This window comes from Daucus carota, chromosome 6 (assembly GCF_001625215.2).
Source record: "Daucus carota subsp. sativus chromosome 6, DH1 v3.0, whole genome shotgun sequence".
Taxonomy (NCBI): Eukaryota; Viridiplantae; Streptophyta; class Magnoliopsida; order Apiales; family Apiaceae; genus Daucus; species Daucus carota.
Genome location: NC_030386.2, coordinates 22508791 through 22534247, shown reverse-complemented (window position 1 = coordinate 22534247; position 25457 = coordinate 22508791). Strand labels below are relative to the sequence as shown.

Below are 25457 nucleotides of genomic sequence, written 5' to 3'. Positions count from 1 at the left end.
AAATATTAATAACATACTATTTTTAAATTATAACCAACCAATATAGTTAGTACCATTGAAGCAAAATGTCTAACAAGTTCAGCAAATTTTACATAATGTCTTACAGGTCCAATTTAACCAACGATTATAACCAATGCTGTTGGAGATGCTCTAATTCTTCGAGAAAGATTCGTCAACTTAAAGTAGAGATATCGTCGCGCTAGATTAAGGCTTCAGTGCGGCTTCATGGCCGGACATGTATGAAATTAATAAGCGATATGATTTGTTTTATATTTTTTCTAAATCGATTTTTTTAAATATTACATGTCTTTTCAGCATTAAATTAACTTATCTTAAAAAACCCGAAAAAGGAGGCCCCTATGTATATGTATCGTAAACTTTTTGTTAAATTTACTTGGGCTATGGACTATGGTGGTAAACTCCTGCAATTTTAGACGTGAATGAGAAAAAGTGGTTACGGGACGATATAGGAATGACGAGAACTTCATCTTTCTTGATATACATAGAATTTCTTACATGTAAGCTTCTTGTAGTTATCCACATAGAAAACTACTTTTCATAATGCAAAATTGAAAATACATTATATATTATTGTTTTCCTGTTTTCCACGTCAGAAATTGGCATTCACAGTCAATTTCTGATTCACGTAGTTACATATTTTTAGGTATTTTTCGTGAAGTATCCACAATTTTCATACATATCCTGTCCCAGAAATGTGATAGAGATGTTCATAATTTCTTGATGACGAGTTCGGTTGATCGACTCTGTTAGAAATGGAGTGAACGAACAAACTTTTAACAGCTTATTAAAAGTCGTTGTTAAAGTAAAAAAGCACAAGGGTCGGTGTAGTTGAGGCAGCATTATGTGCTGATACGATTCGATTATGCTCCCACACCAGCCAATTATTCTATTCTATGTCGAGAAACTAAGGTTAAAACTTGAATGTGGCCTACTTTCTCACTTTTTTTCTTTAGACATGTCTACAACATTTACGTCCATAGTTGTATATTACAAAGCTCCGATTTTAATTTTATTCATTTAAAACAAGATTCCTGGAGCATATGAGTTTTTAAATCATGGATTAAATGATATACTCCTTCCGTCCCTTTTTACATGTTCAGTTTGACTGTTGACCAGTCAAATTGATTATATTTTGACTGAAATTTATATGTATTATATAATTGTGAAAAATAATAAAAAAAATATATCATTAGAAAATATATTTAGTCTATTTTATTATGCAGCTTTCAGATTTTAAAAATAATGAATGGATAATTTATAATATTTAGTCAAAAATTAGTCAGTTAGACTTCTCGAAAAGCAAAATGAACATGTAAAATGGGACGGAAGGAGCGATTGATATTTAGGAGTCATCTAGCATTAAAATTTTAGCATCCCAGACCCCCAGTCTTCAGTTCTCTTCGTAAAACAAAAATATCAATAATTATATTTTGTTGTTTGTATTTGTTCAACTAAGAAATTATTTTATTGTTAAGATTTAATAAACTTAACTAAAGAACTGCTTCATCAACTGCTTTTTTTTATTTTGGTCAATAATAAAGCTTGATTTTTGTAGAATGCGTTTGCTGTTCTTTTCTTTTTAAATATAAAAGATAATAGCACATATATAATGAATTTCCTAATTTGCTTCGAGACATCATGAACTTTATCAAAAAAACAGAACTGGACAACCAATCCCCAGAAGGCGAAATACTTCAGCCATGAATAACTTGAGTAAAAACTGCACAGTTGAAAAAGAGATGATCATTGGATCATTCGTAAGCAATTTACCTTGAAAAACGAACCCAAACATCGAGTGAATTTGGGAACTCGAAAGGAGCACCAAACTATATCATACCACAACACAGGATATGGCCGGTGGCGAATCAAGAATTTTAAATTGGAAGGGGATTCATTACTGTTAATTTTTTTTTACTAAAGTTCAATCTTGCGGAAGGAAGGTAAACACCGGAGTATTGAACTCGAGTAAGAGCATTCTCATCCCATTCCCCAAAGCCAACCCCAATCTCATAATTTAAAGAAATCTACTAACTTTTGCCAAAATGTACTCTACATCCGGAATCCCAAAATAGAGTTTGGTTTTGGGGATTAGAAATAAATCCCCATATTTGGGGTTACACTATTCATCCCTCATACACTATTCATCTTCCATTTTATTATCATTTCATTATTGTTTTATTAATTTCATGTGTTATCTTATACTCTTATGGGGAATAGGGATTGAATATGAGGAATGGGATGGAAGAAATTTTTAAAAGTTTGTAAAAATTTTTGAGGGGTTACTATTTTTAGTAAGTTTTTGGGGTTGGGGATTGGGGGCCGGCTGTGAATGTTCTAAGAGTAGAAAAACTTTTCTTTTAATCTACTATAATATAGTAGATTATTTAGTTAATAGGCTGATCTTGCAATAAAAATGAACGGATTTAAAATAATTATGGTGGACTCATTTATAAAATACACAAATTTTATAAGAAAAATTGAAATTGTTATGGACTCTGAGGTGGACTCAAGCTCTGTGCGGGCCCATATATATCCGCCACTGGATATAGCAATGGGCAAATAGAGCCTCAAATTGTCGAGATATTGATTAAGGAATAATAAGGAATTTAGTGTCTCATAGGTATAACTCAATCCAAGTAAAATCCTGCCGGATTAAAAAGCAACCCCGACAAAAGGTCGGAACCCGAGCTGATGAAAACTAAGATATGCCAACCCACAGAGCGTGACAAAAGGAGCCCAACCCGGGTAAGCATTCACTAACTTTGCTAAGAAGCCTAATCCGGGGGTGAACCCGGACACAAGACGATCAATCCGGATTCATATCCTAACGAAGCCTATAAAGTCCAAAAACGATACTTGCTGCGCAAGCCACAGACTGACATGATAAAGACATAATGCAACGGCCAATTACTGGACAATAGAGACAAGTTCAGGAACATTCCAAAACACTATTCTCCCGTTGACACCTGGACACGCGTAAGGGATCCAATTCCTACAGTTGTATGATCAGGATTTAAGGTACATTCCCTTAAACGCTAATCCTTCGCCTATAAATAGACCAAGGAAGAGAGGTTTAAGGGTTACTCTCTTCACACACTAATTTTTTAGACACACCCGCACTCACTAAAAAGCTAAACACTCAAGCATTGATACAGCAGCTATATTCCCATACATTCACCCTTCCAACACATAGATAGCTTATTTTCTATCTCCCTATCCTGACGCCTGTACTTACTTTCACGCCGGAGGCGCCGCGGGGTCAAACCCCCCTCCCGTATTGTTTTGTAAGTTCCCATCATAAGCTGTATGAATGAGAGAAACAAGTGCGAGGACAATGGAATTTATCATCACGAACACATGGAGATTTGAGAAGAACTACAAAATTGCATAATGAAATCAAGATTCAAGACCCATAAATTTCCACTTAGAGATAAAAATTCCAAGATAAAATCATCTGGTCCAGGACTCCTTGCCATACTTTTTAGAGTGGAATAAATCTCAACAATAATATCATCAATTAACATGTTACAATCAGAACTCATGTAAAGTGTATATCAAATCTCTTAAATAAACTTAAACATATTTTATCACTCATCCCAATCAATATGAGTGTTTGGATTGAAGAAGTAATGACTTCTTTTAAGAAGAAGCACCCTTTAGAAGTCCGAGACTTGTTTGGACAAGAAAGCTGGAGCGCTTTTTTCTGGATTCCAAAGCTGGAAGTGGGAAGCTCCAATTTCCTTACTTCCTTTCTATGCTTCTTACTCTCGTTTCGTAAACAGAACAACTCGACAGTCCCCACTCTTTCTGTGAAGGCTGACCTTTTGTCTTCTTCCCCGTCTCCGGTCTCACTATAGTATTTTTAATTTTGAAATAAATGGAAAAAAGAATACTTTTCAATTTATTTTAACTTGGTATATATCATCAATAAAAAAATTTTAAAAAAAAAAATCAAAATTTATTATATTGTATTTCAGTTATTTTGTGTCCAAGTTTAATTATTTTGTATCAAGTATAATTACTTTTAAAATATATTTGAATTATTTTATAATTTAATTTGTTACCGAAGTTTTATCTATTAACTATAAAAAAAGCTTTAAAAAAAAATATTACAATAGCAAACACTGCACTTATAAGTCAAACAATTCAAACATTACAAAAAGGTTATAAGTTTAAGTTACCAAACAATTTAACAACTTAAAATTTCACCTCTACTTCTCACTTCTAATCCATTTCTTTAGTTTAAGTAAAAAATCACTTTAACAACTTAAATATTTTCAGGATTTGTTTATCGTAGAAGGCTGAACAAATAAATTATTTTTCAAAATCAATTACTCCCCGATTTTCAAGAGAAAATGACCTAAATGACTAAAATCTCAGTACTACATGTCCCAAATACCGAGAATCGGTAAGGACGTCCTTTTTACCCATTAACCCTCGCATATTCTCAATGCGCATACGAGAGTTAAGTAGATTATCCAGCTTTGTGACTTTGTCTAATAAATTAAATGACTTATTCATCTTCCTCCCCTGCACTATTATATACTACCTCCGTCCCATTTTATGTGAATGGGTTTGATTTTCACGGAGATTAAGAAAAAGGTAGTAAATGTAGTTGAAAAGTGGGTAAAGTGATGGGACCTATCAATATTTAATAATAGATTTGAGATGATGGAGAAAAGTAGTGGGTGTAATAGTGTTTATTTAATAATAAAAGAGTATAAAATACTCCCTCCTTCCCATTTTAATTGTCCACTTTGTTCAAATCACACATATTAAGAAATATTAAATGTGATATGTTGTTACCATTGTCATGCATAGATTATACAAAAATAGTACTAAGTTTTCGTTCATTTTTGTTGAAAGTCAACTTAATTTACATTGTAAATCATGAAAATTGTATGGAATAACAAATGCTAACATTGAAACTTGTATAAATTTGTATTGGACAAAGAAGATGGACAAATAATATGGGAAATTTTTTCTTAACAAAGTGGACTATTAAAATGGGAAGGAGGGAGTATAGAGTTAGTGGGTGTAATAGTGAAAAGTAGTGTTCAAAAATAGTAAGTATTCTAGGTTCATTCTTTTTGGGACGTCCCAAAAAGGAAATGAGGTCACATAAAATGGGAATTGTAGTAAAGACACTTTTTAATTATCTATCTTATTCAACCTCATATATCTACGCAAGCCATGTAGGGATTGGGCTGCGGTGGTTGGAGGGCTGAAGGATACACTGATAGTACGGAGGTTGTGTGTATTTGTCGAAATTTTTGCTTGTATCGTTGAACTGATTTGTGGCGATGAGGTTGGGTTTTTGGCGACTGTGTGTGGGCGGGAGATTGAAAGTTGACAGGGTTGAGTTAGAGGTTGATGGAGTAATAATGCTTACAAGATGATTAATGAAGAAAGAGTATGGGGTAATATGGGATGAAAGCTATAGTGGCGAAGACGTTATACTGTACATGGACACGCATTATGACGATGCGTATACCGACACACATTATGACCATGCGTATGTATATTACAGTTTTGGAAGAATTTGCATTACAGGCGCATCACTGAGATGCGTATAGGAGATACGCATCCTGAACATGCGAATATCAGTGGTTATTTTCGTTCCCTTTTCCGAAATCAGTTATTTTGGTCAATCATATTTGAAATTACGTTAAAATGGACTTTCACCCGATTTTCAAGGCAATTACTTATGCACCGTATATTATATTGAGGTGGTATTTGGCGACAGCTTGTAAAGCCAAGTTAAAAGCACTTATTCGTATGATTTGTGTAAAAAATAAAAAAATTCTTAAAAAAAGCTAGAAGTATCAACTTTTATTTTATGACTTCCACCTCTTTCCAAAACACAAATTTCTTACTTCACTTTTTTACGTTAAAGAAGGACTTAGGACGTCCGCCGAGTATCTCTGAAAAAGGAAACTACTACCCTTCTTTACTCACAGTTACATAAATCAACCGGCAAAATGCATCTGAGCTAAAAATAAGCGGCATGGCCGGCGTGCGAGACCATCACACAAAGCGTACCTATTCTCTCTCCACCGGCGCCACACACTCCTCATCTCGCACCTCCATTCTCTTACTCTCTCTCCTCTGCACCGCCTCTCTCTATCTCGCTTTCTCTCTCTTCAAATCGCCTTCTCTCTCCCCTACTTTTCACTCTCTCTCCGATAATCGAACGCCGTGTAATTACTCCGAGGGAAAGTGGATCTACGATCCGACGGTCAGATCTCCTCCGAGATATGATAGTACATGTAAAGAGATATTTAAAGGATGGAATTGCATTGCGAGCAATAAATCGAATGCGTTTGAGATAATTAAGTGGCGGTGGAAACCTAATGAATGTGATCTCCCTCAGTTTGATCCCGTAGCATTTCTCAGGTTATACAGAAACACTAATATAGGTACTCTCTCTCTCTCTCTCTCTCTCTCTCTCTGTATGTGATTTTTTTGTTCAGGTACAAACTAATTTAGCCTACTTTTAGTGATTTGTAAAAGTGCTGCCTTTGATTTTATACCAAGCTGCCTTGATTCGGTCATCTGTAGCTAGTTCGCTAGCTAATTATGCCTGTATTAAGCACAACTCTCTGTGTACAGTTTAGATTGCGAGAAAGTAATGAAGTTTGAAATGTTTTATTTGGTATATATATTTGATGTAATATAAAAAGTGATTGTCAGAGCTAGAAGTTATAGTGTTTGTTGCAATCTGATTAGGTTAGTTGTTATCCTCTGTGAGCATCTAAGCTACACTGGCATTATATAGACCGTTTTTATTAGTTGCAATCTTGTGTTACAGATTTACACATTCCTCGTGGTCTAATTGAATTGACACCTTGTGGAAATTATGTTGCAACACACATGTGAGTTTGTTGTAACATGTCATGAATATTCATAATTAGTATGTAGGTACTAAGTAGACTAGAAATTTGTAAGAGTAAGTTTAGGTTTCACATAATGTGAATACCTCTCATTAGATTTGACCTTGGATTATCTTTCTGTGAATGTATTAGGGTGTAATGCCTTTAATGTTGTGAAAAATTTTAAGATGGAAAAGAAAGATGTAAGAAGGTAGAGTAAAGTAAGGAGAGATTGCATTTTCTTACTGATAAATGAATAGGAAGTAGGAATAAGTATAACCCAACTTGATAAAGTTCTATAGTTTGTGTTTTGTATGTCTGAATGTAAATGAAATGCAATTTACAAATATTTACGGCACTTTTTTTTTAAAATTATATCAAATTTCGTTATTCCACCTAAATGGAGCCTACTTTTACCGTACCTGGAAATAGAAAGCTCCGGAGACTAAAATATCTAATCACTTTCCTGATTTTAGTTTTACAATATGTGGCGCTAGAAATTTTCAGATAATTATTCCGTACTGTACTATGATAAATTATAAATTGCTTTTGCTTGTACTGCTTGACGGGCTAAAATCCTTACAAGAATATACTATGAGTCCCTCCAGGCTTCAGTAATGTGAAATACAGCTGAAGTGAACAATCAAGATAGCTCAATTCATCCCAATCTTATAAAAGATATCAGCGATCAATAATGAATGGTAACATTCAATTTTAAAATATACATTGAGTCACATCTGCATCTATTATCCTATGCTTGCAAGTCCCACCATCTACAAATATATGTCTGTGCCAAACTCAACTTTTCATTATAGGTTTAACTTGTGAGACTGATACTTTTCTTTGTGGTTTAGGAAGTTTTATAAAGTTCCTTGCACTCGTGTTGATACAATGTATAATGCTACTCGTAGACCTCATGCATCTTTAGCGTGCAGGATTTGTTGGCGACTCCTTGAACAGGAATATGTTTGTTTCACTTTTTTGCACTTTGAAGAGAGTATCTGGTGAAGTACGCAAGTGGCGTCCTGTTGGAGCTGACCGTGGATTTACATTTCTTCAATACAACCTCACAATTGCGTATCACCGCACAAATCTTTTGGCACGTTACGGTAGGTAAGCCATGTTTAATTATGTAAAAAGTGTGTCTGAGAATATTAAGTGCTAAATGCTTGTGAGTATTTTTATTAATGATACAATTCCAATAAACTGGACATGGCAGAAAATGACATGTCTGTATGCTTGATATTCTAGGTTTAAGTTTTAAGTCTGGTGCATATAATATTCTACAACTAGCAATTTATTTATTTTCAAACAGACCCATTATACTTTATATTGGAATGGCTCAAGACTCCAATGTTTTGGCATGTAGCCCTGACAGGACTAATTGAAAGAATCTTGAATCAGAGCTCTAGAGTTCTGTTCATCCCTCCCCGTAAGGCGTTTATTAGTTTAATGTCCCATTTTATTATACACATGGAGCAAGCATTGTGTTTTTCCTTGTTGTATGGAGATACTTTTGTAGTTTCTTTTCCACTTTCATATATCCAACTAATTTTATTCCTACTAACTGATTATAATTGATTTTAGTCATCCTCTTTTTTTTTTGTTCGTAGTTATGCTTTGATCTCTTAATATAAGGTTCAGATTTTCTAAAATTCAGCAATTCCTTCTAAAATTATGTAATATTTGTGGACGCTACAAGCTAAATCTAAAAGCTTTTATGAATGGTTATTGAATATCTTATTTACTACTATGTATCCTATTTCGGGTGGACCAAGCCTGGTCGTCACCCATTAGTGTATTCAGGCTTAAGCAGATTTCAAAATGGTCGGTATGGGTTGACTTACATTGTCTCTCTTTCCTTTATCAATATATTTCCCTATGGATTTCGCAGTAGGCTTATATCTTATACTAATATCTTCTGTGAATCTGTTTATTACTCAGTTGGTTAGCCTCCGACAGTAATGGAAAGCTAGAATCTCTTGGATACAAAGAGGGTTACAGGGTTGATGTTGATGTGCCTGATGGAACTTGGGCAGAAGCACCAACTTTCCATGATATTCTCATCTTAAACACAGGACACTGGTATTATATTTCACTTCCCTGAATCTGATATAGCACCACTAAGATGAGCATTGAACATCATACATCTTATGCGTTAATTGAATGTTCAATGGGTCATAACTTAGTCGTAAGTATTACTGAAAAATATCTGGTTTATGAACCGTCAAAGCAAACAACTGCCAATTTCTAAGGTTGCAAGTGAACTTCCTTGTCATTCTGTTTTTGTATTATCTGATGCATAACTCCCGAGCGGAGGAGGCAATGGAAAATTTAGCAGCTTTATTCCTATTTTAAATATTATCCGCCTTGTGCTATTTCTTGTTTGGCACTCGCCACTATTGCTCAGTAACTTTGTATATTAAGGTCAGTATATCATTATTTGACTTTGGGGTGCTTTTGTAGGTGGTGGGCTCCTTCAAAGTTCGACCCTGTTAAATCACCTATGCTTTTCTTTGAAAAGGGTTTGCCTTTGGTTCCTCCAGTATCTCCTGATGTGGGGCTTGACATGGTTCTGAGACACATGGTATGATGGATGTCATACTTCCATAACTATGTATGTATCGTGGAAAGTTCTTCTAAAATATTGTCAAAGCTTTTCTAAACATAGAAATTTGCATGTTAAGGCCGTAGTGGAAAAGAACTGAATAAAGGTCCATCAATGCTGCCCATATTTGATCATAAAATTACAATAGCTGCTACATGGGGTTTCCTAAGTTTACAAATATGCTGTTTTCTTCAGAGTAATACTGGAATATAAATTTGGATTTCTATAATTTTTATTACAATCCTCTGTAAATAGATTAAAATTGCTAATGCAATTAAATTTTTAACTAGTCTTGGGGCATCTCAGTCTTGTAAATAAGCTAGATTGGCTTTTTCTTTTCTCTTCTTAGCTTGAGTTGCTATGGTATTATGAAAAATTCTTCAGTTTTCTTTTAGACAAAAACCAGTAGCATAATGTGAGCAATATGACATTTTGTCAAATTTCTCTTTATATGTAGACATCATTCGTGGAAAGAAAAAGCAGACCCGGTACAGTTCTATTTTTTCGCACCCAATCCCCTCGACATTTTGAAGGAGGTGATTGGGATCAAGGTGGTTCTTGTCAGCGTTTACAGCCTTTGATGCCTCAACAGGTGTGTTTTAGTTTGGAAATTAGATCAAAATTTATTTCTTTTTGTTAGTTGTTGCTTTTGTTTTTGGTCGGTTATTTGATTCTGTAACCTGGCTACATGTTTTTAAATCTTGTTTTTGTTCACTTGCAGGTGGAAGAACTTTTTGCTTTAAAAAATAATGCAACAAATGTGGAGACACGCCTGGTCAACCAGCACCTGTACAAGGCCCTGAAGAGCTCTACTTTCCATGTTTTGGACATCACCCACATGAGTGAATACAGAGCTGATGCCCATCCATCCACATCTGGAGGGAAGAAACACGACGACTGCATGCACTGGTGCCTACCTGGGTTAACGGATGTTTGGAATGATCTTTTCATTGCGCAGCTAAAAAGGGTCAAAGTTAAGAGTTGATATTCTTCAATTTTTTAGCCTCAAAATTTTCTTCCTTTGAAAAATTGCTTTATCAGTTGATCTTGATCATGTCTACATATCCGGGAATCAGAGAATTCTGAGCAATGAATTAGATGGGGCCTCTACTCCTCCTGAAGATTATTTCTTTTGACCTTGTCATTAGGTGGAGGTGGAACCAGGGGAAGATAATTACTACTAGGCTGTCAATTCTCATATATTTGTAAAATCACTATGTATAAATTAGGCATCAAAATTTTTTCAAACATTCTTTAATAGATGAGCATAAGAATGTCATTTGCGAATTATATTGCTTTCCTTCCCTCGTTTGCTTACCTTTCTTTAATCAACTTGTAATGTTGGCCCAACCCTTGGGTCATTTATGTAATCAGGTGTTGGCTTGTCACCTTGTAAGAGATCTTGAGCTCACAAAAAGCTACCTAGTCCCAAAGTCTTCTATTAACCGGTTTTCCCTGGGATTATTTTTTGAGGACTTGCAGTTATCTATAGTTAATTGCAGCAACTGAAAGTACAATCATTTCAGATTAATAATATTGATTACCTTTTAGTATACGTTATGAACACTACAAGAACATTAATAGGATATTGTTTTGTACATACGTGTCTTGTGCAAGTATGTATATACACGCAAGTCATGTCGTATATGATGATTTATAGGGGATTTGATATCGACATTGAGGTTTGCTTATGATTTAACCCATAAATATATGTCCACTTTGTTAAACATCTACATTACTACTAACCTCGAATTTCAATACAAAATCTTAACATGAGTCTCGATAAGTTTGCGCTACTCCTCCTTGCTTTCCTGATTCTAGCTAACTTTTTTCATCACTCTCAGGGCCAAAACTCAGAGCAGGACTATCTCGACGCACATAACAAAGCTCGTGCTGAAGTTGGCGTCGGACCGATGACATGGGACGTCACCGTGGCTGCCTATGCATTAAACTATACCAATTTGAGGGCCAGAGATTGCAACCTCATACACTCCAATGGTCGGTATGGTGAAAACCTTGCTAAAGGCACCGGTTCATTCACTGGAACTGATGCAGTTGAGCTGTGGATTAATGAAAAGATTTATTACAACAACGCATCAAACACTTGTGCCAGGGATCAGGTTTGTGGGCACTATACTCAGGTGGTCTGGAGGAGCTCGATCCGGCTTGGATGCGCGAGGGTTTTGTGCAGCAATGGCCTCTGGTGGTTCGTTACTTGTAGCTATGATCCTCCGGGTAACATTATTGTAATTGGATCTTCCTCAACACTTGGGAAGAGAGCATCCATTTGGAAGATTTTGGTGCTATCTCTCACCATCTTGACCATAATCATATCGTAAATGTTCTTTTCTAATGCCACTTGATCAGTCAACTTGTTTGCTTAAGCAACAAATTTGTAGAACCATCTCCCCTGCAAAAGCATTCCATTTCCATACAAAAGCAATTTATCTTGTAGTATTTGGAAGCCTCGACTAGTCAACCTTGTGTTTTTCACGTCACCTTTCGAGCATTGTATCTCATCGGCTGTGGCCTAGAAAATGCAACTTCCTCGTCAGCGTATATAGCTTATTTATATATTTTCTTGTGGGAACAAAATCTACTATAAACCTTTAAAGTACATATGAGAATGGATGTGTGATACTCTATTCAACTTGTAGTATTGAATCAACCGTTACCTGATATGTATAGTATAATCTTCAACTGTGATGTCTATATCTTTGTTACTCATGACCTTTTGGTATCAATCTAATAATCTCCGCTTTCGCTGTATATTTTTGCACTTGCCAAAAGCCACCTCAAATTAGTACACGAGTGAAGAGTTAAAACAGGATAATTCTTCGACTTTCTTGGTATTATATGGAAATTATGGTTCATTATATAACATAAAAAAGGGTGACACTAACAAAATTCGTATTGAAAATATTTACAAGGATAATTTGACATGACAAAAAAAAGGGTTAAGGATAATTCGACAAACAACAAACTAAATTAATTACGACTTATCACTTCTACTACATGACGTCTTCATTTTAAATAAGAAGTCGCATTTTTAAATTCACCTAAACAACACTTCTCTCTCGTTGTCAAGCAGGCACATAACTTCTCACTTCTACTCCATGTTTTCATTTTAAACAAGAAGTCGCTTTTTTAAAATTCATCCAGACGATACTTCTCGCGTTGCCAAACAGGCACATAACTTACTTCTCAATTCTACTCCACTTCCTCATTTTAAACAAAAAATCGCTTTTTTAAATTCACCCGAACGACCCAATAAATTTACGAATAAATCATTTCGACTTAAAAAATTTAGGTCATCTGTACCTCTATCAGCCAAACACATGCAACTCTTAATCAAATAAATCAGATTACAATCTAATTAAGAGACTAGCTAGCAGTTACATATATGATTAGTACTAATACTATCAGTTAGATTTCATGCACCGCCCTTCAAATTTTAAATTACCCTAATTACTTGCACGTATTTTAACAACACAACACACATATATACATGACTTGAGCTGAAAGTAGTTTCTTCTTTTAGAAAAGTTGATAATCAAGTTGTAACGTCTTATGATCTAATTTCATAATCCTACTTAGCTATTAATCTAAATCAAAAGCTACCACTTACATAACCTCACCTCAAAGCTAACCTTAATTTATACGTGCTTTATCATGTATGCACCCATTTGTGCAAGGGGGACTGCATACTGATGGTGACTTTAGGGTTTACTTAATCTTGTAACCCTATTTTCCACTTTTCTTAACATGCCAAATCCAACTTGCATTTCCACAATGACTCTTAACTCCCCTTTTCACCCTTATAAATACCTCATCAATAATCTCATATTTCCATAAACAAAAAATGGAAAACAAATACTTATATCTTCTTACATTCCTAACCCTAGCAACACTTTCTCATCACTCCCATGCTCAAAACTCAAACCAAGACTTTCTGAATGCACACAACACGGCTCGCTCTCAAGTCGGTGTGGGCCCGATGGTATGGGATGCTGTAGTGGCTCAATATGCACTGAACTACACCAACTCGAGGATCGGAGATTGCGGTCTTGTGCACTCCGGTGGCCCCTATGGTGAAAACCTAGCTAAAGGCAGTGGCTCATTCACAGGTACGGCTGCGGTTAACTTGTGGGTGGCTGAGAAGGCTGATTATAATTACGCGACGAATACGTGTGCCAGCGGGAAGGTGTGTGGGCACTATACTCAGGTGGTGTGGAGGAACTCGGTGAGGCTGGGGTGTGCTAGGGTTTTGTGTAGCAATGGGGTGTGGTGGTTCATTACTTGTAGCTATGATCCCCCAGGTAACTACATTGGGCAAAAGCCTTACTAGGGGAGTTTGCAGCTTTACTCGCGCGTGTGGTGAAAATATTGCGCGAGATGAAAATTAACAATAATTTGAATAAATTGCTTTCGGTGAATGAAGCAATATTTGTTACAATAACGTGGAGAGTATCATTTGGTTATTGATCATTAGCTAGTAACCAGACGTCCGATCCGTTGTACTATTGTGGTGTAATATACTTGTATGAAGCATGACAAATAAGTTGAATTACGTCAAACCAATGCTTAATTTTAAATGCTGTTTTTTTTCTTTATTGGATTTACCTTATGTTGAATGTGTGCTAATCAAACAGAGAGCTGTAAGTACTCGTCAACTTCGTGGCGAATTCTACAGCTAAATTAATTCTTTCTAAGTAATATGAGCGGTACATGTGTGAATAATCTCATGGCATGCCAATATTTGAGGTGCTGATATAGTTTGAAATATTTTATATAATTGTTACATAATAAAATCAGTAATAGAGAAGTAATTAACTATCAAAAAACTGATTTGGACTTATCTCATTACTAAGCGCCGAGAAAATGATTATATCCGGTAATTAGTATCTTTATTACTAGGGATTGCAGAAAAAACCGATCCGAATGGATACCCGACCGTTTCGACCCGAATGGATCTTACCGAACCCGATATTTTGAATTTGGATTTGGATTTGGATTTGATTTTTAGACCCGAATGAGTTTGGATTTGGATTTGGATACTAGGTATTCCGTATCGAAACCGAACCCGAAATCCGAATCCGATCCAAACCCGAAACCCGAAAAAAAATCCAAATATATATGTATGTATGTATGTATGTATGTATATGTTTATGTATACTAATATACTTTTTTTCAATTTTAAATCTTCTAAATTTTGTTTATATATATATATATAGATAGAGTGTGAATGTGTATATTCTTGGGTTATAGTGACTTTTTTTGTTTAACTAATGAGTTTTTTTTTTTTTTTTGAGAATACTAATGAGTTATTTTAAAATTTCATACTCCATATAATGAAAATTTGTGTTCAGAAATTATTAAATACGGTTCAAGATTTTATTAATGTGTAATACTTTATTATTAAAGTAGTTTAGTTTTAAATATAATGAAATTTAAGGGCGAAAAAATCAAAAATAATATTTTTACAATACTATATAAATTTCAGGATTGAGGTTTTGGATAAACCCGAACAAACCCGAACCCGATCCGAAACCCGTGGATTTGGATTTGGATTTGATATGTGAAACCCGATTGGATTTGGATTTGGATTTGGATTTTAAAAATAATTTGGATTTGGATTTGGATATCTCAAATATTCGAACCGATCCAACCCGTTGCCATCCCTATTTATTACCCGTGCGGGACCAATTAATCTATTATCTATTATTATATATCTAATAGAACAACCATAAGTAATTTAATTTAAAATGACGAATCACCCCTTACTCATTATCATATATTTATATATTTGAAGGTTGACTTTTATTACTAACGTATTTATTAGACATTAATGTCTAATCATTATTATACATTAAATTACTTCATAATTAAAATTCCAATACATATATGTGTAATATATTTATATTCATGATTTAATAATAAATAAATAAATATCCAATATTATAAAAAGCGGAAATCAGAAAATCAGCGATTAATCAAAATGATGAATACATTATTCAAAAATAATTTTATTTTATATATGTAAAAATAATAAATATATATAATACTTTTTAAAATTTTAAATTTCCCCCACAAATTTTGTAATTTTCAACCAATTAATCCATTTTTTTCCCAATTTGTCATCGATTTTAACCGAATTTCGCCAAATTCTATTATATATCTAATACAACAACAATGAGCACTTAGCAAAAAAAAAATAATGAGTAATTTTAGGTGGTTGATAATTTAATTATATAATAAAATTTTAAATAATGTATATTTTTTGTATTTATAATTTTATAAATATCATTATTGTGAGGATATGTTTACATATAGACATCAATATAATATGACTTAAAATACAAATAAATTTAAATTATTTTTATAATATAAATAATCTCAATTTAAAAAAGATGAACAAAAAGATATAACATATATTAAAAAAAATATTTAAAGCAACCCGTGCGGGTTAAGAAACTAGTTGCAATAACACTGCAACCTAAAAAGTAACATAAACAACAAATTAGAAATCCAACTCAAAAGCAACCTTTATAATCCCCCTAGCACCCCATATCAACACCATCCTATTACCTATACACACACAATACGCCAAAAACAGCCCTCCACCTCCCAGGTCTTCACCATCGTCACCCTCGTACTCATCGGCGGCCACTCTCCTCTTCCTCACTGGCATACATCACCCTCGTTGGCACGCTCATCAGCCTCGCTGTGGTCACCCCGCTCTTCATCATTTTCTGTCTCATTCTCGTCCCGGCCGCTCTCACCCTAGGCCTCACCCTGACGTCTAAATATAAACCAATGAATCTAGGAGAACGGGAAAGTGTGAGGGATACTGGATGAATCCCTAAGAGCATCTCCAACAATCTCTTAATCATGCATTTCAAAAGTAATATAAAAAATTCACTCCTAAATACTTAAGACATGTTTTTACCTTTCATTTCCAATGATTTCTTCATCTATACCTTCTAAACCACTTTTTTACTAATAAATGTACACATGATACTAGAATAGAGAAAAGTGAAGGCAAAGAAACTAGGAAGAAGCAAATAAATTTATTAAAAAATGAAGTAAAGAGAGAAGAAAGACTCTTAAAATTGAGGAGCATCGGAGAGCTCTTAAATATATGAGGAAGAGTTAGGATGCTCTTGGAGTTTTGTTTTGGACAATCCTCCTCAAAACATAGGTAAAGAGCTTGAATAAGCAGTTTGTTGGAGTTGTTCTAAGGGTTTATAAATGAACTTGGCATGAGTTTTTGCTTTTTGCCACTCGTTCAGTGACTTCAGTCTATATTTAGCTAAGAGTTAGCTTAGAGCAATTCCAATAAACTCCTAAAATTTTTGCCAAAAATAATATAATTAATTGCCTCTTAACGACATAAGATACAAAAATCACTCATCATCTCCAATAATATATTTATTCATCCTTCTTAAGTTGTTTTTTATTATTAAGTGTACTTAAAGTTTTTTATTAAAGAAAAGGAGAGTTGGTGCAAGGTTAAAAGTACATGTATATTAATAAAAAATGAAATAGGGAGAGGAGTGAGAGTCTTAAGTATGAAGAGGATGAGAGGACTCTTAAATATTTGAAGAAGCATCAGGAGTTTGTTCGAGTAGAATTTTACTACATTCTCCTCAAATTTTAACTTTAAGAGCTCACACAGGAGTTTCTTGGGGTTGCTCTTATGATGCTCGTCTACTTTAATTTTGCTCAAATAATACATGTATGTATATATGATTTTAAATTTAATATAAGAATTCGAATATAAAAAATGAATTTTAAATTAATATCATAAAGACTATAACAAATTTACAGAGAAAACACCTCAATCCATATACCACAATTTTTACACATAATATACTCAAAATATCATAATTTGTATAAATGATTCAAAATATTATTTATTAATTTCGGATAGTTCAGTTTTTGGATTTTCGAAAGAAAACACTGACATTTAGATTTGAAAATACTTATAAAACATAATATAATATAATATTTCAGTATGAAACGTTAAATAGTACGTGAAATAACGTTCGCTTTAAGAGGTTAGCACTGTTAAAAAATAAAACATAGATGAATGCTGTATAATAATTTTGAATAAAAAATAATATCTGAGACTATTCCTCCGATAAAGATATTTGGAGATTTATATATATAAAAAAAAGTGAAATACTAGTACATTAAACATCCCATATTATAATACCTGAGTCTACCCAGGTATGCAGTTAACCAATCAGAAAAGAGGAATTATTTTAGGACCAATCAGAAGTCATTCCTAAATTTTAGACCAATCATATTGATTCTCCAACTTTCCTTCTACCACTGTATGCACTTAACCAATCAGAAAATAGGAATTATTTTAGGACCAATCAGAAGTCATTCCTAAATTTTAGACCAATCATATTCATTCTTCAACTTTCTTTCAACCACCTTATGCAGTTAACCAATCAGAAAAAAAGAATTATTTTAGCACTAATATTATTTATCATACAATATAATTAATCAACTCCTTTTCATTATCTGATTATAACTCAACTAATTAGACTCCTTTTCATTATCTAATTAAAAATAATCTAATTAGATAATAATAGAATTTGAGATTTACTTTAAGTAATTTAATTTAATTCAATTCAATTTATGAAAAAATAAATTATTTTAGGATGTTAACCAATAAAAAAAGAGGAATTAATTTAGTACCAATATATCATTCCTTATTTTAGGCCAATAATATTTATCCGTTAACTTTAGATAATTTTAAAACAAATCAGAGTCCATCCTCAAATGCAGTTAACCAATTAAAAAGAAGAATTATTTTAGGACTGATCATATGCCATTCCTAAATTTTAGACCAATCATATTAATTCTTCAACTTTCTTTCAACCACCTTATGCAGTTAACCAATCAGAAAAAAAGAATTATTTTAGCAGTAATATTATTCATCATCCAACTTTTCTTCTATTAAATTTTATCCAAAATATTAACCACATACAAGTTAATCATGAGTTAGTCAATACAATTTTTTATTATACAATATAATTAATCAGCTCCTTTTCATTATCTGATTATAACTAAACTAATTAGACTCCTTTTCATTATCTAATTAAAAATAATCTAATTAGATAATAATAGAATTTGAGATTTACTTTAAGTAATTTAATTCAATTCAATTCAATTTATGAAAAAATAAATTATTTAGGATGTTAACCAATAAAAAAAAGAGGAATTAATTTAGTACCAATATATCATTCCTTATTTTAGGCCAATGATATTCATTCGTTAACTTTAGATAATTTTAGAACAAATCAGAGTCCATCCTTAAAATTTTTTTATATGAATAATCAATAATTATATGTTTAGATCAATTTGATAAATCTTTTTTAAAATTATACGAGTCTCCACACCCTACAGATTAGAACGAGCTTTTTATTTACTCGATGGCAAAGAAATACAGTTTCCTTATGTTGCGGTGGATAAAATATTAACATGTTACATGACGTGCATGGTCTTTCGAGTATTATATGATATATAAAATTATATATTTACTATTTTAGAAAATTAAATTCACACTTAGCCAATATAAACATCGTTTTTATAATTATAAATATATAATTATAATGTGATTGGTTAACTGCATACCTGGGTAGACTCATGTATTATAATATAGGATAAATACAAGTTAGCATCCAGAATGACCAGTTTTCATAAACCTCACAGTGATTTTATAATTTACTAAGACAAATTTTTTATTAAATCCATAAAATTTATTGACATAAGTGAATTTTTACAAAATATACACTTTTACGGTATACTCGATTGAATTTAATAATTTTTATTATTTCATAAATATGTTAAGTGCATACAAATTATCAGAAATATGGCTATAATGACAATTATGCAAATTAAATGAATATGCGTATAAATCAATTAAATTATATAATATAATAATAACGACTGATATTAGGCATGTTCCACCCGATCCGATTGACCTTAACCCAACATTACTTTATTCAATAGAGGAAATTAAAAAACATTATGACCTTGAAATTACTTGCCCGCTCGCGTCCCCATTCACTAACTGGCTCCCCAGTTCTCATATATATATTATAAAAAATTTATACATAAATATTACAATATTGTTAAAATTAAAATAATTTTATACAAGTCCACCCATAAATTTTCATATGACTAAACAATATTTCTAATTTGTTGCGGTGGTTAAAATATTAACATGTATTACGTGACATACATGGTTTTTTGAGTATTATATAATATAAAATTAAATATAAAATATTTATAATTTGTTGCGGTGGTTAAAATAATTTTATATGAGTCCACCCATAAATTTTTATATGACTAAACAATATTTCTAATTTATTGCGGTGGTTAAAATATTAACATGTATTACATGATATACATGGTCTTTTGAGTATTATATGATATAAAATTAAATATTTCATATTTTATAAAATTAAATTCATACTCATCTAATATAGTGAAAATGCCCTAAATAACTAATATTTATGTAATGCATGCCCAAAATAAGTTTGATGCCTTTTTGATGCCTCTTTTAACCAATCAGTGGCGCATTCAAAGGATGCGCGTATATGAATCAAGTGATTTAACCACTACGGGGTAATTCTGATCCAAATAAAGACAACCCATGCATATTTCTTCATATCCAAAATAGCTTTGGACTCCGTGATGATGTATGTATGATCATATATGTGTTTTCAAAAGCGAACAAAAAAAATGACACGCATTCTGACTATGCGTGTTTGTTGGTCACGCATACTATATATGCGTAACTTGCAAGCAGATTCAAAATTTAGTCTAATCCTCACACACGATTGATGCTCATGCACAAAATCAGCCAAAGCATGCGCAATAACTAGATCCGCACTCAGTATTCGCATTCAGAGAATGCGACTCTTTGTGGTTATTTTGGTCCATTTTAGTGTGGGTGATCATTATGGACAATATGCGCAGAAAATGAGTTATATTGGATATTCACCCTCTAATATAAACATCGTTTTTATAAGTGTAAATTTATAATTATAATGAGAAAAATAATATAAAATAAACACAAGTTAACATACAGAACGACCAATATAGAAATCTCACAATGACTTTACAATTTATTAGGACAAAATTTTCATTATGTTTGTGATTAAAATAGATATAAAAATAAAATATATTTATCTTCTTAAATTCATAAAATCTTATTTACATGAGTGATTTTGTTACAAATTTATACCTTTAAGGCATGCTCCATTGAATTTAATAATTTATATTACTTCGTAAATAAGTTAAGTGCATACAAATTTTCTAAACTATGGCAACGAAAACTAATCATGCGGATATAAATGAATTTTTGCGTACAAATTAATTAAATTATATATTATAATAATAATGACTGATATCAGGGGATGCATCCACCCGACCCGATCGACCTTAATCTGACATTACTTTATTACTTTATTTAATACGGAAAATTGAAAAAATTTATGGCCCTCAAATTACTCGCCCAGCTCCCTTTCCTGTTTACTAACTGCCTCCCCAATCCTCATATATACTATAGAAAAATTCATACATAAATATTACATAATTGTTGACGATAATATAATTTTATATGTACATTTTTTATTCTCATATTAGTTTTCAATATCTCATATTATAAAAACAAATTAGTTTAGATCAACATTGGTGCAAATTCAGGATTCAGTATGAAATTGAGATAATTCAGATTTTGGATCCGAAACCGGGAGCAGGGATTGCATTCGCATTCCATGATCTCTAAACGATAGTCGATCCTTATATAATATTTGATTGAAAAGAAAATATGATTATTTCATTTCATATAATATGAGGGTGTTGAGCAGAGTATTTAAGAAATAATATTATTTTTCTTAAAAATTTATACCTATATTATGTAATAAAATTATATAAATGATAAAACAATATGTACTTGAATTTGTAAGTATACAAACTTATTTTTATTTTATAAAAATAACCATTCGGTGCGTAGCACGGTAAAATGCTACTCCCTCCGTCCCCGTAGATTATATACGTTTGGTTTGGACACGGAGACCAAGAAAAAATGTAAAAAGTGAGTAAATTGAGATGAAAAGTGAGTAAAGTGGTGGGACCCATTTATATTTAATGATAGATTTGAGATAGTGGGGGAAAATAGTGGGTGTAATAGTGTTTATATTATTATAGAATAGAGATAGTGGAAGAATATAGTGGGTGTAGTAGTGTTTTATATTATAAAAAGTTACTATATTTGGAATGTATAGAAATGATGGGACGTCCCAAAAAGGAAACTGTATAGAAATGAGTGGGACGGAGGGAGTAGTTAAATTTAAACGTGAGGATACATTCGTTATTCGTAGAGAGCACTAGCATTAAACGTGTCGCGATTTCCGAGGCACGAATCTCTCTCTCTGCTCAGCTCTTTTCGGGTGTCAGGCGAGATACGTCGCAACAGGTCCACCCAACTAAACTACTCCCTTTGACTGCTGTATCTATCTATCTCTATCTTACTCTATATTCGTATAGTAACTTTTAATTCTGCTGTGTATTAGTACAACCCCCGTCTCTCTCCCTCCCATTCTCTCTCTCTCGGTATGTTTTCTTTTCCTTGTTTGATTCTTTTAAGTTTCTTGATCATTATTTTTCTTGTGCATTGTTTACTAGTATTAATTCTTCTACAAGTGGTATGGTTGGTTCTTGGATGTTTATTTAGAGTATCCATCTGCCCCTTTGCTTTCTTGCTTCTTAGTTTCCATGGGGTGACGTTTCTATAGGTTGGGGAAAGATTCCAACTTTGTGTCTGTGAGAGAGAGGGCGAGAGAGAGAGAGAGGGGGGGGGGGAGGGAGGGAGAGGGGGGAGAGATTTGTGTGTGTCTGTGGGAGAGAGGGGGAGAGAGAGAGAGAGAGATTATGTTGGAGTCTTTCTTTATGTCTTGTGATCCCTTAGGTCACGGATTAGAACCCTTATTTGATTTTAGGGTAAGGCTGCTTTAGGACTTTCCCCGTGCTCTGTTATTGTGGGAGCCTTTGTACACCTGTACCAACGTATTATCTGTATCAAGTTTGATTCAATGTGTTCTTTTCTACGCTATAATTAAACTGTTGATGGCTGTGCCCTCTGTTAGAGCCTTTTTATCTTACTTATGTATAAACTTCAGCATAGCTTAAATTTTATGTGGTTAAGGGGTTTAATTAAGATTGGAGTTCTACTCGAATAACTCACTATTGCTCATGTTTCCCTAATTAACTTATCAAACGATATGAGCGTGATATATGTACAGGTTTTTCCATCTGTAAAATCTATAGGGATGATTTGAACAATATACATTTTAGTCACTGAAATTTGTACTTATTGGGACTTCGATTTAACTCTTCTTGCATGTCTCGTGCAGCACTGATCTGTTGATTGAGGGATCGTTCAAAAATGTACAGGCAATCTTCAAGTAGAAACCAGAGGAATAAAGGCTTCAAGGTGAAGCATGCACTGCAAATCTTTTTGTTGTTTGCTGTTTGCTTTTGGTTGATTTACCAGGTCAGGCACTCGTATGACAAGAAGGTTTTTGATGACAACGATGCAAGGAACTCGCAACATCTACAGACAGATGATGAAATCTTGAAACTAGGAAGAAAAGATCCACATCCTCAAGTGAAGGAACCAAGTAAGAAGAATGAGAAGCTTGATGAAGAAGCAGACGAAGATATAGAAGTAGACATCATGGCAAAAGAGAAAGAGGATAAAGTTAAAGGAGGAGATGGCGAATTAGATGAGCACGATCAACAAAAATCTGATGCTGAGCTTGATCGTGATAAGGTTATAATTGATGAAGAGAAGGAGCTAGAAAGGGTAAATGAAAAGAAAAATGGAAAAGTAGATACAGACAGAATCAGTAAAGTTGAAGCTGAGGGTTCTGAAGATAACCTTGATCATGATCGAGATACTAAGAATACTCACAAAGCACGTGAAGAACAATACAAGGCTGATGATGCTTCCAGTGCTGTGACAAATGAAGGCCAAACCTCCAGTTCTGAAATTGAATCTGGTTTCACACAAAACCAGACGAGTACTCTTGGAAACGAAATTAAAGGCATTATTGGTCAAAACTTTACTAATTCAAAGGTGCGCGACGATGAAACTTCTGGAAATAGGACTTCATCAATGGTCAATTCAGAGAAGGGTTCTGAAGTTTTAAACTCCACATCTAAGGGAAGCAATTTTGAGGTAACAGCGGAGTCCACTGATAAATTAAAATTAAGCAATGATACTACAGAGGTTGGTATAGAATTGCGTGATTTGCCTAATGGAACAGAGATCAGCACAATAGATTCAAGTCATGCTCGGAATGACACTGATAATGTTAAGGGTTCTGCTGCTGGCTCCAACATCCAAACTGTCTCGGAAGAACATGCCAACAATTCTAGCATAGCTATGGTTAACAGTCGATTGGATTCCAACACAACTGAGGATTCCAACACAACTGATACTATTTTGACCGGATATGTTGAATCTAATCTAGGCACATTCTCAGATATCTCCAACGATCAAATTGCATTAGAGCATACAGCGCCATCCAATGCATCTGCTGACACAAAAGATGCATCTGAGATTATCATAATAGAGAAAAACAGAGGTGCACATCTGACTGAAACGTTAGGATTGAGTGCTGAGGCCGATGGTAACACTGAAGGGTCAGAGTCCTCGAACACTGAGAATGCGGGTATAATCAAAAATGGAACGGTCGATTCTGTTGTCACGGAGGACACGCTGCCTCAACTAGATTCTGTGACATCACCAGATCTTAGAACGGAGGCAAGCAACAGTGAGGTGGCTGCAGATGAATGATAGACCTCGTCGTCATGTCTTTTTAGGTGCTTTAAAGATGTGTAAGATGTAGTTTTTCTATTAGCTTTACTGCACAAAATGGGATTTTAAAGTTACCACATAAATTGTCTTTGTGTATTGATGACTACTGTTCTAACAATAGGTTACGTTCATATAAAATATAATGAACTATCTTAAATTATAGATGTTCCTCTATTCTGTTTCTGGTGCAAATGTCCAATGGGGAGACGGTGGAAGCGAGTAAACTCTGTATGGGCTTCCATTACACTCCTTGTGAGTTGTGACAGCTTTCAGTCAGAAATAGAACATTAATTTGCATCCACTTGGTGATAAGAACTGAAGTTTGAAGTTTGCATTTGTGGACACTTAAATAGCCTTTTGATCATCTTCTGCAATCATGTACTCCCTCCGTCCCTTTTTATCTGTCCATTTTAGAGAAAAAAACACATACCAAGGAATAATTGATTGTATGAACTTTTTCATTAAATACCTGTAATTAATATCTTGAAAATGGTGGAATACCCCTACTTTATGTCTTGAAAACATGAATTCAACCAAGTTTTAAATAAGTCAAGCCTTGAAAATTGAAATTATGGAGATATATTTGAAAAACTATCATTAAATTAGTTTTGAAAGTATAAATGGACAGATAAATAGGGACAAATTCTTACTTCCAAAGTGGACAGATAAATAGGGACGGAGGGAGTAGTATTTTATGAAATATGTTAAACTTTTACGTAACTACTGAATTATATGCAAGCCTATTGTAATAGTAGTAGTCTTTGACTCTTTTGCGTCTGCAAATTAATTGAGAACATAAAAGTTTGTATATTTGAGGCAAGATCAAATGAGGCTTATAAATGGGATATATGAATATGTTAATCATCAGTGCTGTCTTTTTAAGAGCAGCTCTGGTGGGAACCTGATACTCGTCACAACCTTTAGTAACTTATATGGGTACTTATTTACAAGAACAATTATATTTATAATCAATATTTCCAAAGAATTAAGTAAATTAATAATATACAAGAATAATCTGGTTAGTTAGACTAGTATCCCTAAAATTCCC

At 33.4% G+C, this 25457-nt stretch overlaps 4 protein-coding genes across 5 annotated transcripts; all 4 read left to right on the top strand.

Moving 5' to 3' along the window:
* Positions 1 to 5889: 5889 nt before the first annotated feature.
* On the top strand, positions 5890 to 10791 carry LOC108228177 (protein trichome birefringence-like 13). Its single transcript, XM_017403692.2, has 6 exons — positions 5890 to 6440; positions 7829 to 8006; positions 8838 to 8978; positions 9360 to 9480; positions 9959 to 10093; positions 10223 to 10791. The coding sequence occupies exons 1-6, from the start codon at positions 6029 to 6031 to the stop codon at positions 10484 to 10486; spliced, it is 1251 nt and encodes a 416-aa protein (XP_017259181.1). The 5' UTR covers positions 5890 to 6028; the 3' UTR covers positions 10487 to 10791.
* A 152-nt stretch (positions 10792 to 10943) lies between these two features.
* On the top strand, positions 10944 to 12245 carry LOC108228178 (pathogenesis-related protein 1B-like). Its single transcript, XM_017403693.2, has one exon. It carries the CDS (start codon positions 11274 to 11276, stop codon positions 11838 to 11840), a length of 567 nt encoding a protein of 188 aa, XP_017259182.1. The 5' UTR covers positions 10944 to 11273; the 3' UTR covers positions 11841 to 12245.
* A 1112-nt stretch (positions 12246 to 13357) lies between these two features.
* On the top strand, positions 13358 to 14115 carry LOC108224998 (pathogenesis-related leaf protein 4). The gene has a single exon (XM_017399783.2). The coding sequence runs from the start codon at positions 13364 to 13366 to the stop codon at positions 13847 to 13849; it is 486 nt and encodes a 161-aa protein (XP_017255272.1). The 5' UTR covers positions 13358 to 13363; the 3' UTR covers positions 13850 to 14115.
* A 7778-nt stretch (positions 14116 to 21893) lies between these two features.
* LOC108224996 (uncharacterized) lies at positions 21894 to 24931 on the top strand. 2 transcript variants are annotated; one of them, XM_017399780.2, is made up of 2 exons: positions 21894 to 22003; positions 22941 to 24931. In XM_017399780.2, the coding sequence occupies exon 2, from the start codon at positions 22973 to 22975 to the stop codon at positions 24386 to 24388; it is 1416 nt and encodes a 471-aa protein (XP_017255269.1). In that variant the 5' UTR covers positions 21894 to 22003; positions 22941 to 22972; the 3' UTR covers positions 24389 to 24931. The 2 variants fall into 2 exon arrangements, with proteins under 2 accessions (XP_017255269.1, XP_017255268.1); XM_017399779.2 differs by having other exon boundaries at positions 21899 to 22140.
* Positions 24932 to 25457: the final 526 nt, after the last annotated feature.